The 16,975-nt window shown below is 38.8% G+C and overlaps 1 protein-coding gene across 6 annotated transcripts in view; it reads right to left on the reverse strand.

Moving 5' to 3' along the window:
• Window positions 1-16,975, reverse strand: part of LOC102217752 (peptidyl-prolyl cis-trans isomerase FKBP8-like) — a 29,574-nt gene that overhangs the window by 799 nt on the left and 11,800 nt on the right. For 5 of the 6 annotated variants that reach the window (XM_023325199.1, XM_023325183.1, XM_023325177.1 and 2 more), the window contains exons 5-8: window positions 3,910-4,127; window positions 1,506-1,687; window positions 1,229-1,306; window positions 140-277 (exon numbers count right to left, since the gene is read on the reverse strand). In XM_023325199.1, coding sequence (XP_023180967.1) covers window positions 140-277; window positions 1,229-1,306; window positions 1,506-1,687; window positions 3,910-4,127 — 616 coding nt within the window. The remainder of the gene's footprint in view (window positions 1-139; window positions 278-1,228; window positions 1,307-1,505; window positions 1,688-3,909; window positions 4,128-16,975) is intronic. The other variant, XM_023325208.1, reaches the window with a different exon arrangement.

A 16,975-nucleotide genomic window follows, 5' to 3' on the forward strand; every position in this document is an offset into this window, starting at 1 on the left:
CATAAGTTTGTCTCCATTTCCACTATCTTCCTATTCTTGCCTGTCTGAGAGGCATCAACAGTCTGTCACAGGGCATCTTCTTACACAGCAGATGTAAATGTCTGTAAATATCTGGTTTCTACTCTATTTAATGGCTTACTGGAGACTTTTTCTTAGAAGGGATAAGGAATGGTGTGATATCATCTCCGAGCACCTTTGCTGGTTTGAGTCTCCACTGTTGCGTATCTTTGCCTCCTGATTGTCGTTTGACAAGTTTGGACAATTCTGCATGGATTGCCTAAGTGTACACAAGAACATGTCTTTATGAAAACTTTGAAATTATACAGTGCATAAGTAATGTTTTCACAGCACTTCACTTTTTCCACATTTTATGTTACAACCTTATTTGAGATTGTAATAAATGACGCTCTCCTCAAAATTCCACACACAACATCCCATCATAACAATGTGGAATTTATTGAGATTTTTGCAAATTTATTAAGCATAGAAAATCAAGAAATCACATTTTTGTCATTCACATGAATGAAGCTTAAAATTGAGCTGCTTCCACTGATCATCCTTGGTATTTCTACAGCTTTAATTGAGTCCATGCTGGATTTGATTTCAACAGGCTGCAAGGTTCCACCTTTTAAAGAGCTGTAGCTGCAAGTGGCAGACCTCTGGAATATACCAACACAAAGTTGTGCTGAGGTGGGTGGGGCATTAGCTGCTCAAAGTTAAGGAGGAGGTGGATGATACCACATACGGGGCAAACATGGAGAAAAACCTGTTAGATTTTGCAAAAGACAAGATACTGAAGCAGATGATTAATTTCCAGCAGGACAACAACCCTAAAGATCAGTGAGAGCTGCAACAGATAGATCAAAGCACATTCATCTGTTAAAATGATCCAGTCAAAGTCCGGAGGATAATCTAAAGCTTTTCAAGAAATCTGACTGAACTATTTTTCAAATGAGACTGATCAAAGATTTCAGGTTCCAGTCGTGCGCGGCTGATAAAGTCATCCAAATAATTTACAGCTGGAAATGCATCAAAAGGAGGATCTACGAATTATGGACTCAATTTGATTTGTTAAACAAAAAAATCTGATTTTTTTTTTTTTTTTTTTCCCCACAACACAATCACTAATTTGTGTTGGACTATCCCATGAAATCCTCCAAAATACATTACTGGCAGGTTAGGAAGGAACATAAAAAGAGGAAGGATCATCTCATCCACATGATCTCACCTTGGTGGTTGGCTCCAGTTTCAAGGCCTGTTTTAGCACCTCCATGGCCTCTTTGTATTCACCCTTATCTGACAGCAGCTGAAAGAGATTAGAAGACCTGAAGTGTGAGCACTTCTAGAATACCCATAAATTAAAGTAATTATGTCCCAATATAATTTTCCCTCAAAATAATATCTAACACAAGATGAAACAGATTTCAAAGAATGCCATGTGTGGTCATTATTAGAGATGGGGTGAGATGTTTTATTACATCTCTCGGTGATAACGTGACTCTCACCTTTCCGGTCCTGAAAAGGGCCTTGACGTTGTTGGGCTGGAGGGTCAGGACGTCCCGGCTGGTGTGCAGTGCCTCGTTGAACTGCTCCAGTCTGAGCTGAGCGGTGGCCAGGTTGTTCAGACACTTCACCCGGTATTCCCTCACCTCTTCCTCCTCCTCCTTCATGCCAACATCATTACCATCTGCACAGACACAGGCATGTAGCTCACTGCATGCCCCCCTGCACTTGGTACTGGATTGATTTCATTTTATTATAAACCAAAAAAGAAAAAAACAAATGGAGGAGAAAAAAGTAGTTGCATAAATCATCTTGGGAGGGAGGTTTTTTTTTTTTCCTTTTAATCCTTATTTAAAAAAAAAACAAATTCCCAGTGGTTCATGCTCTACTTTTTAATTCAGCTGGTTATAGTATTCCTTCTCCTGCATGGTGTCTGTACCAGACCCAGACGTCCAACTGAAAGAGGTATTGACCAAAAAAATGAGGACTTGTTCACACAGACATTTTACTCTGTCTTGTTGGATCACAAATTCAAGCAGTTTATGAACAGTTTCTGTGTACCAAGTTTAACCTTATTACTGATTTTAGCCATTTGTCTTTATGGTGTTGATTTTTTTTTATTTGTTTTTCTGGAATGTCTAGTTTTGACTTTATGCTGTTAGCAGCAAAATAGTTGATACTACTTCCACCAGTTGTTTATGTCCTGCCACTAAAATAAAGGCTGGAAATGATTTAGATTTTCTTTTTTTTTTTTTACCCCTCCACGGGGTCTTTTTGTGGGCTCTAGTGTCCCTTATATGCAGTGACGTGCGGTGAGGTTCATAGCTGGTGAGGCACTGACGTCATCAGAATCAGATTTGCAAATAGATGCATAAATTGACAGCAGTTTACAGGTTATGTTTCACTTCTGCATCCTTACACATACAAACTGTAGCTCACAAAATCTATCGCTGCACTTGACTTGCTTCCCGAATCGTTTAGCCTAGCTCGCTATCACTTACTCGGCAGTTGAGGAGTGAACAAGACGAACGTCTGGGATCTTGAGCGCCCCCTGCCATGAGGCAAGAGAACTGCCTGCCTCACCTCGAACCTGTTCTCTGCCGTTTATAATCGCTCATTACACGAAACACGTTACACAAACACAGTTGGTGACAAAAAGCACTGTACATTATATACATAAGCTAAATTATTGGAAATAAGTTCACATATTAAATTTGTTTAAACCATTTTATTGACGCCGTACAGCAACATGCTCTCTCCGCTTAGCAGCCAGCGCAGAGCCAGGGGTTGCGCAATCCAAGGTGAGGCAGAGCTCGCTGCTGCCTCACCGGCATCGCTTCCAAGCATTTGAATGGGAAAATAAGAAAATTCAGCGATTTTGAACAAATAAAAATCGAAATTGGTGAAGCTACATGAAAAATTAATATTTTTTAGTACAAACCACCGGATGAATATAACAATTTAAATTACTTTATGATTATATATTTTCTTTCTTTCCATGATGGCTGGTGAGGCACTGCCTCACCTGCCTCCCCTGACCGCACGTCACTGCTTATATGACAGTAGACTGACAGGAAACGGGGAAGACATGCGGCAAATGTCGTCGGGTCCAGGAGTCGAACCCGCGACGGCCGCGTCGAGGACTCAAGGCCTCCAAGTACGGGCCGCACTGGCCGCTACTCCACCACGGCACGCCCCATGATTTAGACTTTCTTTCATGAAAATGTTTGTTTCCTCAAGGTGGAATAGATAGATAAAGACAAATCTGGTACTTTTTTCACTAAATAAGAGCTGGATTTTAAAAAAAAAAACTGTTATATGGATGATTTTAGCAGAACGTTTCTAATGTTACCTGTGTGTAATTTAATCTCTGTATTAATACGCCTGTTCTGGTGTTTGCGTTTGAACACTTGAAGTTGGATTCCAATCATTTAAAATTTTGCTAGACCTGTAAATATAATAACTGCATTTCTCCAGTTTAATTCTTCATCTTCTCTTTGACTGATTACAATATCTGTATGATCTGAACAAACTCCTCTCTTCGGTGTCGCATTGGATTCACTCACCATTCAGCTCTTATTGATTCATTATGAGGCAGCTCATGTTTTTACTTCATCGTCTTATTCAGCCACATTTCTCCCTCAGGCTTTCTCTGCCTCGTCGATAATTAGCGTGATTAAGGAGGTTGAAATGGTGGGAAAGTTGATTGGCTTTGATCATGCAAAAACAATTAAGTGAAAGCATTTACCGCAGCGCTCAGCACAGATGGACGCAGCCATGCATAGAGACGCTGCGATTAGTGTGATTGGTGGAGCACTCCTGTCAAATGACATTCTATACCTGCAGTTCACATACCCTTGTTATAGCTACCAGCATAGAAATACCCAATCATTATGCCAGTGATACCTTGGCTGTGTGTGGTCAGCACCTCCAGAGCTACATAATAAGCTCTGGCAGCCAGGCTGTACTCCTCTCTCTGGAAGTGAAAGTTTCCTCGCTCTCTCTTCTGGTTGCCAATGCGGATGCGGTCAGCGATGGGCAGAGTTTCTGGGTCTGGTTTGTCTCTGATGTCCAGCAGCTGCAGTTGGTAGAGTAGTGGAGCCCATGCAGGGATGTCAGGCTCTCTGCACAGACATAAGCAAGCAAAGTTAATACCAGGGTACAAAGTAGTTCCCTACTTTTCTCAAATTCTCTTTATGTTTATGTTCAGATATTTTCTGTAAATATAGAAAATATGTACAGAGTGGATGACAGAGACCAAAAAACATCCTTTTCTTCCTTAACTTTTTCCTGATTTCCTAGTGAATACATTTTCTTTGTTGTGCTTCTGTCACACCATGCATATATTCTTTGTTTCCATTTAGAGTTTGACGGGGAAAAAAGAATTGACTTCCATGTCACTAATAAAATGGATACAGTCCCATCCTAAGTTGTATGTGCTGCCATTGGCAGTAACTTGGAGTTTACTTGGTTGTCAACTCAACCCTGTGTAAACATTTTTACATTGTAATATTGTGTAGAAAAATTTGACATGTTTTATAAATTAAAATATGAAAAGTGATGTGCGCTCTTGTGTTTTCTAGAAGCATCTTTTGCTGCAAATATGGCAGAAAGTATTAAGAAATTTTCCGCTTTGCACACCTATAGACTGAGATTTCTGCCCATGCTTCTTTGCAAAATAGCTTTAGCTCAGCCAGATTACATGGAATGCTTCTGTGAATATTTTTTTGCCACAGATTTTAACTTTTCACCTTGATTTAGGTCAGTACTTTGACTGGACCATTTTAATTCATGAAAATTATTGGGTTTTAACCATTGTACTGTTGCTCAGCTTTTACTTCTGAGAAGTACACCTCTGCACCAGTCTTAAGTCAGTTTTAGTCTCCAACACAGTTTTTTTTTTTTACCAGGATTGTTCTGTATTTCTTTCGTCCATCTTCTAAACTACTCTGACCAGCTTCTCTGTCCCCAACAGCATAACGTTTCCACCACCATGTTCCTCAGAATAGATATCAAGGTAATATGCGATATCATATGCTTTATTTTATTGTTGACTGTTGCCTTTTTATTCACATTAATGTTACACAACTAGGTTGTATAATGCGACATTATAAAGCTTGGTCATGTGTACTGTGTAAAGCAACAAACAGTCACCATCATGGTGCTGAAGGAGCATTAGTGAATCTCTGTACAGATTAATTTGAACTGGATCCAGCCGCCTACACACTTCAACAATAACACCTTCAACGATGTCTCAGCCATGCCAGCTCATTTAAGCGGGCAAGTATTTGAAACTCGTACGAACCCGATGGCTTCAGCGAACTCAGGAGTCACTCTGAAAGAAAGTTAATTTGGTTTTTAATCATGTGTCTCCTGTGCACTCATGGCTCACAATGGTCCATAATCAGTTCCACTGTGGAGGTTCGGATTCCAGATGTGTGACAGAGGGAGGTAATAAGATGGAAAGATCATAGGTTGGCAGTAGAGTTCAGTACATCATATTACAAAAATACAATTAAAAGGTCACTTTTAACAACTAAATGTAAAAAGAAAAAAAAAAGATCCCCTGGGTTCAGTTAAAACAGAAAACTTCTAACACTAAGTCACAATTTGGTGAAGTTTAGCTTTCTGCTTGCCTTGACACTGTTGTAGTTTCATGACAATGATAACTCTGAGAGTCGTGTCAAGTCATGAATTATTCAAACTGGTTGTGCCACTGACACAGTTAATGTTACTCCAACACAACTGGTTGTGTACACAGACAATATGCTGCTGCGTCAGGGATCAGGTTACCCTTTCACCTGTTCCCCTCCAGAGGCCTCGCCCTGTATCACACTCAGCACACACAGGGGTGTGAAGTTAGCAGCCGAGCTCAGGCTTCAGGAATCTGAGCACAATCGCCACAGTCGCCACTATTTTGGTGGTGTCAAAGTATTATGAAACGACTGTCTACCAACATATGACCGCAGTTTAACTGTCTCCACTTTGAGCCACTCTTATCAGAAAACACTGGATAACATTCAAGGCTATATCTTATGTAACAGTGTGCAGCAAATAAACAATCATACTTGCAGTGTAGTTTATGCTGTGGAAATTTGATGAATGGTTTTAGATCAAATTTGCTTCTCTGGCCACCAACAAAAGTGATTACTTTTCTGCAAGGGAATTAAATCAAAATCACTAAACTAAACTGAATCTCTGTGACTTATTTGATGTTGTCCCAGTTAGAACTCTGCAGTAAATAAAATAAATGAAACCTTCCCTTCCTCAAAGTGTCCCTTGTGATTCATACTAGTGCTATCCCTCTTCATGATGCTTTTTGTTCTTTAATGTTTCTAGTAAACATTTGCATGCCGTTACCCTAATTATTGGCTCAGAACCAGTTTTAAATATTTTAAGCAAAGCAGAAAAGCAACAATACAAAACAAACAAAAAAAAAACCCTACATTTTCGCTATCTTATTTTCAACAAAAGCTAATTTTACATGAGGTCTGCCTCCTTTAGTCGTCACGTCAGCAGCTTGATTGGCTTTCATTTAACCCGTTTCTGTCTCTTTTGCTGCTCGGGGTGTTTTTAGCACCAAAATGTGTGCAGAGTTGTACATTTCTGTGAGACTGTGGACACACCAACCAGCTACTGAGTATGTGAAACTAAAACAACATATATTTGTTCAAATTACTATTTTTCTTTCTTTGTGTAGACGTCTGCACTAGGCACAGGCTCTCATGCCAGCTTTGGGGCATGTGCATTATGTGTACAGACTGTAATGGATTTTATTTCTGGTCCAATGCTGGCAGATTAGTGCAGCCAAAAAGCTAGTGCATCGTGTGTGTTTTAGTTGAGTTTTACATTGCAGCTGCACAGCAAACACCCTTGTGTGCACATAATAGGACAAATAGTGTAATGTTATATCCCATTAGGATAAGAGATGTCTATAATTTACAGACATTGCATGTGACAAGCTGCAACTCCAGCCTTAATTATTCACAAAAGCTCTGTGTGTGTTTATAGCCATTCACAAGCCTTCAGGCAATATCTCTGTTGTGCACATGCAACAAAGCACACACAAAGCCGACAGTCTGGCATCATCTGTAAATGTTACTCCTTCCCACAAGGTTGAGAGTATGCGTTTGTTTACGAACTAAGATGTTGTTGATGTATAGCAATCTGTGAACGATTTTATTGGTGAACTTTGTTGTATTTCTCTAATCTGCTGCCGTGTTGTGCAATTTGCAGGAGGCTGATTCTCTCAGATAGTGTGAAAAGGGGACAAAGCTTAAATGCTCTGTTTGCAAACTGCAAATATACCTTTAATAGGATAACTGGATTCAGTTATAGTTCTTACTTCATAACTTTGTGCTTGCGGTTTTCTGCTTATGGCTCAAAAAGTTGAATTATTAAAGAGTCCAAAATAAAAACAAAATTAAATCTAATTCGTGCTAAAAAGTTAGCCCATTTATTCAGGGGTTTTGTCAGTCTTCTCTTGAGGCATCTTTGCTTGACTCTTCATACCGTGGAGGACTTTGGGATATTGAGCATCTCAGTTGGTCTTGTGCCTACTCTGTGAATATATTCACTGCCTACTACTTGATGACTAGATTGCAGTTTTTTTCTCTATTTCCTTCCATTTAAGATCACAGGTGACCATAGTGAATTCATACAGTTCAATTGGACGCTGGAAGCTTAGAAGAAGCTGTTCAATTGCTTACACTAAGTAAAGATACATCAAACACTTGATTGTGTAAAAAGGAGATTTCAGGAAAGCAATTATCACAAAGAGGGCACCCTTTCCCAGCAACACAGAGTGACCAATTTTTAATAAATGTTTGTAAAAGCAATTGCCAAACCGAAGCGTTGGATTATGCACAACTTTGGCCAATGGAAGTAATGTGAACACCTACATTTAATGATATTTAGGAGTGACCCAATACTTTTGATAATATGTTCAATTGCTTGTTAGCATAAAATTACCTATGTTAATCATGCAGCAGCAACTCAAGGTATTTTAGCATCTAAACATGGTAAAGAAGTGGAGAATGAATAGGCAGAGTCGTGTGATATGGCAGACAACAAAATGTTCAAATACTCAGTCAGTCCATACAACAAAACTATGTGCAGTACAATCTCTAAATGTCAAACTTTGCAACAAATGGGCTGCAGCAGTAGAACACCACACAAGGTGACACTCCTGTAAACTAATAACAATAAAGCACAGCTATAATTCAAGCAGGCCTATCAAGATTTGACCAGTTGGAAAAAACTTTCTGGTGCAACAAACTTTTAGATGGCAGAGTCAAAATTTTATGACAGCACAGAACCATTCTGCTTTGTAGAAGCAGTTCAGGAAGGTGGTGATGTAATGGTGCTCAGGATGTCTGCTAGGCACAACTTGGCCCTTTACTACCAACTGATTATTGCTGAAACACCAAAGCCAACCTCAGCATCATCTCCTTCCACTTAAGATCACAGATGACCATAGTGAATTCATCCAATTTCCAGAAGGATGATGCACTATGTCTCAAAGCTCAAATACTCTCAAGCAGATTTTTTGTAGCCATAACAGTGTTTTAACTGTACTAAACTGGCCTCTACTGTCATCACAGCTCAACCCGACTGATCTTTAAGATGTGGTGCAGCAGGAGATTGGTATCATGAATACGCAGGTGTTAAGAAAGCAATTGCATGTTGCTATCCTGTCAGGATTGATCCCTACAATCTCTAGAATATTTGTGACACCTCATTGAATCTATGTTATTAAGAATTACTGTAGTTCATAAGGCAAATAGGGTTCAACCTCAGACTAATAATGCGTACTTAATAAAGCAACTAGTTTGAGTGACTTAGTTAAGACAGGTAATTTTTTCATTATTCTGTATCATCGCTGAAGGTAGGGGTTGCTTTACGCCATAAAGCATTTTAATCGATATATGTACGTATGTATGTATTTCTGAAACTAACACTGGCTTTTGTAGATTTGGATAATGTTTAATTTTGTAAACAGCTCCAGTGAAACCCCTCTCTCATCATGTCATTAACTATTGATCAGTTTCCAACAGTCAAATTGTCCGCTTTGTTGCTTCTGACTCACACAGACTGAGGCACATTATTTGAGGGGTGATGACTCATTGATATTGCTGCTTAAGTGCAAGCAACACTAACTACTGTGAATGTGCCACATTGATGCACTGAATACTAAATGACAAATTATCCTGTGGATAAAGTGTCACAGAGACTCACAAAGACACTGATGGGCAGGATGTAGTCTGGCACTGTGGGATTCGACAAGTGTAAAGCTTTGAAGATCAGCAGTTAGTAAGAAAAAAGAAAAAAAACAAGGCATAATGCAGAGCATTTAATCACAATCTTTACCTGAGACACTAATGAATTTTGAGACTAGCTTGTGGACATTGAACAAACCCAACTTGACCAATGAGGAGTTAAAAATGTATTCTATTTACAGATCTATGAGGTTTTTGGTGTTACAGAGGCCAACACAGATTAGCACAACACCAGTGAGCTGCTGAGCTGAGCTCATCCAGAGAGCCTCCAGGGTCCTATTAGTGCAAACAGGAAGCAGAAGGTGGTGAGGGTAAGGAGATTCCTTTGCAAACTTGAACAGGGAACTGCAAACAACGGATGATTCATAAAGTGAGCAGCAATGGCCTCAAACTACCTTCCAGCTTTTGAACTAACTGATCGTACAAAAAGGAAATGTTAACACCTTTTTCTCGCACTTTTTGAAAATTAATGACTTTTCAAAAAGTGACAATTCTGTAAATTTTAGTATAATTTAATATGAAAACCCAAAACAAAATAGGACATCACTGTGAAACAGAAGAAAAATATGTGTCAAATTATCCACCTTACCCTTTAAAAGAAAAACAGTGGTACCAATTACCTTCAGAAGTTGCCTAATTAGTAAATAGAGTAATTTAAGCCCAGCAGTTCTTTGAAGGTCTCATTGGTGCTGCAAAAGCTTGTTCCATTTCACGTTGACAGCTGATGTTAAGTTTGCATTAAACATGAAAGCAGATCATTTGTTCTGCTTTCATGAACAAATGAAAGCAGAACAAATTGCATTTTTTTTATACTATCTAATATAATGAATTAAATGTGATCAAATGTATTTTTCAAAAATTGAAATTCAGTTTCTTTAGGCCCCAACCAGGCTTGATGACCAGACCAGATATGGAAGTCACTTAGAATCTGACAACATTCTCTTTAAGAAGTTTCTACCCTTTCTGACACTTCCCTTTCAACAGGTCATCACAACAATGCTTCTCATTGATGCTGTTGTTTGAAGCCATTCTCAGGAGCTTTGGACTGAGAAGAAGTTAATATGAGAAGCTCAGCAGATATGCAGTTTCACCAGGTGTTTGCTAATTGCTGCTGCCACTAGTCTAGGGGAGCTGTGTGGGGAAGGCGAGTGGCAGAAATAGGTTTCTGTGTTATTAATTAATTTCAAAATAATTATTTAGGATGTAAAAGATGGAATTTGAAAAAAAAAATTGCTTCTTAACATGGAAGAATTATTCCCCGCTGAATTAATATACACATTTCAGTCAGAAATGTTTCTGTAGTGATCAGACTAGAGATCCCAGTCATTTTATGTTCATAAGAGAGGACGTCCTTATGTTATGAGAAGGGTATGAATTCATTACTGCTGACTTACACTGGTGTGTTGTGGCTGAGCCTGCTTCTTTATGAAAGTGACTCAACCTGCTGCCTGTCATGCAGACCCCTCGCTGCTGTGAACAAAAGGAAAAACCTCCCTCTGAGAAAGAAAACAGTGGTCACTTTGACGTCACACACTCCATAAATGATGGGAAGGCCAGCCATGTGCCTCATCCCGGTCTCTATGGTTACAACTTCAGATAGCACACTAATATGGTGTAATAAATATAGCCTGGGGCTTGTATGATAATACAAGATCCAAAGGGATTTATGAGGTTGTTTTTTTTTCATAAGCGTGAAACAGGTCTGCTGCTGTTTTTCAGCCATGTGTTTGTTTTGACTCTTGGATGCAAGCGCGGCATCCACCCACCACCATGCAAAGAGGCTTAACTATAATCCTGACGTTGCTGAGACGTCACAGATGTTTTTCCTCTCTTATTTCTGGTTGTAATTTGGAGCAAATCAGCCCGCTATTGTAGTCACAATTCAAGAAACCAAACTATGGTGCGAGGCCCTTTCTATCTGCTCCCTCGGCATGTGCTTTTCTCTCTTTCTTTTTATTTCGTCCTCCAGCAGTGGGGCCAAATGAAAGAGGACTTGAAGGGATCAAAGGTATCTACTGCCAACATCCTGGCTGCTGAGCTCCATTAAAGTCCTCATATAACCTGCAGCATATTTTCATGGGCCTTTTAAAAGGCATGCCAACTCTGCTTCAGACAACATGCAGAAGATGGTTTTTTTTTTCAGACCTTTTAATTTTGGTGAACATCTGAAGACTCATTTAGCAACAAAACGTCATTAAGTACAGAAAGTCAGCTTGCATGTACAAAAGCTGACAGAAGTGGGAAAGGTTTTGGGCAAATTTAGAGTTCCAGAATAAATGTGATGATCTGATGCATCCAGCTTAAAATGTAGGAACAATAATGAGCAACTTCTTTTCTTTACATTTAGTCGGAGGTTGCGCTAGACTTTTTCGTCATTTTGACAGACGGGCCACTCATACTCTATTTTTACATGTCAAGTTTTAAAATGATATCCATTACATATTCAATTGCATATAATTTTTAATTTTCAACCTCAACAAGAGAATCACACCAAGGAGTTGAATAAATGTAACGTTTTCCCTGCAGTGACAAGAACCGCTGACTGTGGCCCAAATTACTACATATATACAAAGAAATTAATCAATTGCACTTAAAGGAGGTTTCTAAATCATATCTTATTGTGTAATTTTATACCAGACATCACATGAAATAAAGAGACTTATTTTGAAAGTTATTTTGAAACAACACTATTTGGACGCAGTCACAGTACTTTGGAGTAAAAACATCAAACAGGGGAGGAACAGTAGAAACTCTTATCAGGACACGTTCCCTGGTGCTAAGTACCCTGGAAACCTCAAGGCGACATTCACCTTCTCCTCTGGAGAAGTTGTCTGGGTTTCTTTTCTCTAAATCAGTGCCTTTTGCAACACATCTGCACAATTTTAAAAAGTACTTCATGTATGAAAGTGGCTTGAAAAAAAAGAAAACATATAATCTTGGCTCGGGTGGGAGATCAGCAGAGGCTCAATAAATACTGACTCGCAGCGGTTCATTACAGTGTCTTTCCAAGCCAAACATTTGCACTCGTCTTGACGGAAAAAGAACAGTTAATGCAAAATTTATTAAACATGACTCTGTTCCACTGAATAAAGCACTGTGAGATGACTGAGATTTTCTTTAGCTTTACTGTATTTGATTTGTTTTGTGCATTGTGCAAAGGTCTGCAAAAAATAAAAAATATCTGTACTAAGGTCAGTGATTCTTTCTTGTCATTGTTGCAAAACCTCTACATGCAATAGATTTACGTTAAAACAGCTTCATAACACAAAAAATGTCATGTTTCCTAAAGTTGGATGTTAAATTGTTTCCCACTATCAGCCACAGAAGGTTTAATACAATATTCTTCAGGGAGATTTTTCATCAGACAATGCAAAGTTATTTTCTACAACCCATTTAAAGTATAATGAATGCATCAAGAATTATAACTCCGATACATAACATGTGACAGTCGGAGGTTGCTTTTAGCTATTTTTGTGTTTCCGTCTTATCAGGAGTCTGAATTTGTCTTATTTTACAAAAGTCTAATCCAAGATCTTTTTCTATGATTCTTTTCTGAAGACTGGACAACTCAAAAAAATATGTTAGTGTATAATTTATAAGTATGTAAGTATATGTAAATCAATTACTATTTCTACTTAGTTTTAAAATTCATGAAATATATTTAACTAAAAAGAAAATAAACTATAATGCATGAGTTTAGGTGTGCGAGCATAAAATGTGTGGGGGTAAGGTTTAGTTTAAGTGGTTGCTCTGACAGGTTAAAGCTAAGTAATAACTGCTTAGCTTTTTCTTTGCTCAGATATTATGTCTACAGATTCTATAATCTGCATCTCCAGCTGTTTAAGGTATCACTATTTGAACTTTAAAGGTCTCTAATGGTCAAGCAAATTCTGACTGAAGCACCAGTAAGCCAGTTACTCTTAAGGTCTGCTTACTTCAAAGGCAGTGTAAAGACAGTCTTGTTTAAAAAGTGAATGTCTTAAAAGTCTACGTAAGCAATTTTGCATAGAGATGATGGAAATATATTTGACCATGTTGTAATGAGCATTCATGTTTGTTACAACAAGCCCCTTTTTCTTTATGAATGTGATTTTGGTTAGGGTTTAAATGTCATAAAGAGATAGCAATCACAAAATAATTTCCTTTCCAAGCCTGAACTGTCACATGAACATGGGTGAAATCAGATAACTCCCACAGGGAAATGTCATCGTCCCTGGGATATCATTTTGCAAATTAGAAGCAGAACATGCAGACCCTGGTTATCAGAGTCTCTGAAGGTTGATTGCATGAGAATGCATTTTAAGGCACAAGATGTTGCTGACCTTCCATAGCTGACCTTCACACCTTAAACTTGTTTCTTTCTGGCTGCCATGGAATAAAATTGACCAGTCAGTAATTTGCATTTACCGAAGCAGAGACCAATCAGACTGATCTAAGTTTGAAAGATCGTGAGGATATTTTTTATGGGCTTGCTAACTGCTCCTCCGAGCAAAATTAGGAATTATAATCCTCAAAGGTTCTGACCTCAATAACATTTTGTAAAATACTCTTTCTCCTGTTAAATTTAGTTTTTTTTTCTCATCTTTTTAAAAAAAAAATATCACCAAATCTTTTATGGCGATATTTTCTAAACGTGCTTTCTACAGTGTAGATTCCTAAGAAATTGGATGAAGATGTACCTGTTTGAACTAAAGAAACAAAAAAGATACAAACTGTCTAGTTCACACGTAGCTACTGGAGGGTATTGTACCAGAACTCTGAACAATGGACACATTTTTGTGAAGAAGCAGCAACAACAAAACAAACAAACAAAAATAAACATGCAAAGACTTTTTTTTAACCTTTAGCTTGGCACTTCTTCTCGACTCATATGCTACTGTAATTTACTTTCTGAAGGACTCAAACGGCCATTTTGATCTAACCATGGAGTTCATTCTCAATATTAGTCAGGGGCATACAAAACTAAATGCCTGAGGTTGAAGAGGGATAACCTCCTTCAAAATGCTCAGTAATGAGAGATATCCCCATATGTTCCTGCTGTGATAGTTCTGTGTTTGATTTTGGCCATTTTAAGAAAGAGTAAACATGGGAAAACCCTCATTTTTATTGCTTATTTGTATTATTTTTATTATTTACTTAAATATTTACTAGTATTATTAAAATATTTGTCAAACATCCATATGTCTTAAAATGTTAGAAAACCACACAAAGGGTGTCCTTATTTTATCACTTGACTGTTTTCGCCCAAATGTGTCAACACCCTCAGCTGTAGCAGGTGTGCCCAAGTCGAGTTCTGAAGAGCAACAATCCAACAACTTTTAGATGCACCTCACACACATCTGAATCAATTGAATGGCTTGTCAACAGACCTCTGCCTGGCTGTGTGGCTGCTGATGAGGGGATTTAGCCACTTGACTCAGATGTGTTGGAATGGGGGGAGAAATCTAAAAGCTGCAGAACAGCTTTCCAGGACTGGAACAGCCCTGGTTTATTGAGTGTTAGCACTCTGTCACATTTGAAAAAGAACCTAAGGTTGGCTCTCTAAGTGTTTCTAGTCTTACCCAACAATGATTCAGCGTCCTTTTTGTGGCCAACCCTGCCTGAGAATCATTAGCAGCTACCTCCTGACTTATTAGGCAGGTTGTCACACAGGAGCAGCTTGCATCTGAGGGCTCCTTCATCTCTCTTCCAGTGCAGAGATAGGGACCATGAGTAATAAACATGAGTGAAGCAACACTTTTTTTCTCCAGAAAGAACCCAATTTTTTGGAAAAGGCAAAGGTCAGCCTTAGAAAGCTTGGAAAACAAATATATTCAGCAGTTTATATTGCTCGGTTTGAACACCAAAACGTTTTTGGAGGGGTTCAAATAAAATCTCTGTTTTTGTTCTCTGGTTCAGTTCTACTAATCCCATCGTATTTATCCAACCATTGAGAGAGTCTCATTTACAAAGAGTTCTGCTAATGAGCCTGTGGTAATCTTCAAGGCTTAAACACTGCACGCCTGATTTTGAGCTCACAGGGAGGACGTCAGCGGGAATCTGCCAGTCATTAACTCTGAGAGGAATATTTAGAGCGTCTGTGCATGTGTGTGAGCATGAGTTTGCATGCGGTGCGTTGCTGTAGACGTCTGATGACGAAGCGCTGACGTCTCAGTGGGATGAGTCATGTCCCACTCGCATTCACAGATACACAACAACATACCGGGGTGTCACTTGTCACTCTGCAGAGACCTCTTTCCTCCGGCCTCTTAGGCTGCGTTCGTCACCTCACATCCCCCCGCAGCAGGAGAAACACACAGTGCTGCACATTACCAACATATAAGGTTATTTGTTTAGACCCACTACTGTCTCAGCCAGTGAGACCATGATGGATTCAACGCGTTAACCTGACAATGCAGACCTGTATTAGATTCTGTGTGTGTGTGTGTGTGTGTGTGTGTGTGTGTGTAGGGGGAGTTCGCGCGTGTGTGTGAGTGTGAGCATTGCGTCACTGTCAGAAACAGCTTGCCCCTCCACTTTGCCATCTGCTTCCATTCTGCTGTAGTTACAGATGAGCAAAATGAATAAAAAGTGCTCATTAGTTGCCCAGCAACTTAATCAGTTATTACAAGACAGTCTGCTGCAGCTTCTGTTGCGACAGAGGAGTGTTTGGCTTTCAGTTGGTGTAAGGAAGTATTTGGGAAAGTGTGAAATAATTATAAGATATAAAGTTTAGGAGTGAACAAATAAGAAATAGGACCAAATGGGCTTGTGGTCAAAGCTCCAAGAAAAAGAGTCTGTGTTTGAGTAATGGCAAGAAAAATACTGAATGCAGCTAGAAATATAAATGCATTGTTTTATGAAGTCAAAGCAAGCAAAGCTACAAACAATGCTAGCTTGAAACAGCCCTGTGTTGGGCATGCTGCCTTACCACATCTAAGGGTGAAAGTGTTTATAGTGTTCTGAACAGCTACTCTTCTAAGTAGCTGGTCGTTAGAGACAGAAGACACAGTTCTAGTTCTTCAGGCTGGAATAATGAGATGGTGGCTCATCAAAGACATTCAGTTTAGACTTTACTGTTATAACAAAAAAGAACAAAGGCAGTTGTCTAAATCTCTGGAATATACAAATGTCACAACAAACTGGGCTCCTTAATTGTGATTGTTTTTCATGTTTTTTTATTGCCACCACCAGTGTTCAATTAAACATGTAATCACCCACTCACTGGTAGACTGCAAAGAATCTGGTGCACTGATTATTTGCTACAAAACTCTATATTACTTTACAATAAAAGATAAGGAGAGAGGTAAAGGTATTTTTGCAAAAACACAGTAAGTTAAGTGAGAAATATGTTCAACACTGTGTAACAACTTTTTACAAGATGTGGTGTTAAGAGTTGGACAAGAGTCAACCTGGGACCAGTTAGTAGATCACTGTCTGAAAATCTTAGAGGATAACAGTTCAACAGGTTTGAGATTTCTTTATTAGTAAGGGAATTTTTTAGGCCTGTGGGGAGTGGTAAGTTTGAAGCATTGAATAACAGATATATTACAGGAGGAGATTAAGCCTTAAATACACAAAAACCTCAATTATTTAAATATTTTCCTGTAGATTCACACATGACACAAGCTGTTGCTCATGTACCATGAGAACAAAAGGTTGGCTAGTTACTAACTCTGGTCTGCATTATCTTGCATTCCTTTTTAAATCCCCAT

This window comes from Xiphophorus maculatus, chromosome 2 (assembly GCF_002775205.1).
Source record: "Xiphophorus maculatus strain JP 163 A chromosome 2, X_maculatus-5.0-male, whole genome shotgun sequence".
In the NCBI taxonomy this organism is placed as follows: domain Eukaryota; kingdom Metazoa; phylum Chordata; class Actinopteri; order Cyprinodontiformes; family Poeciliidae; genus Xiphophorus; species Xiphophorus maculatus.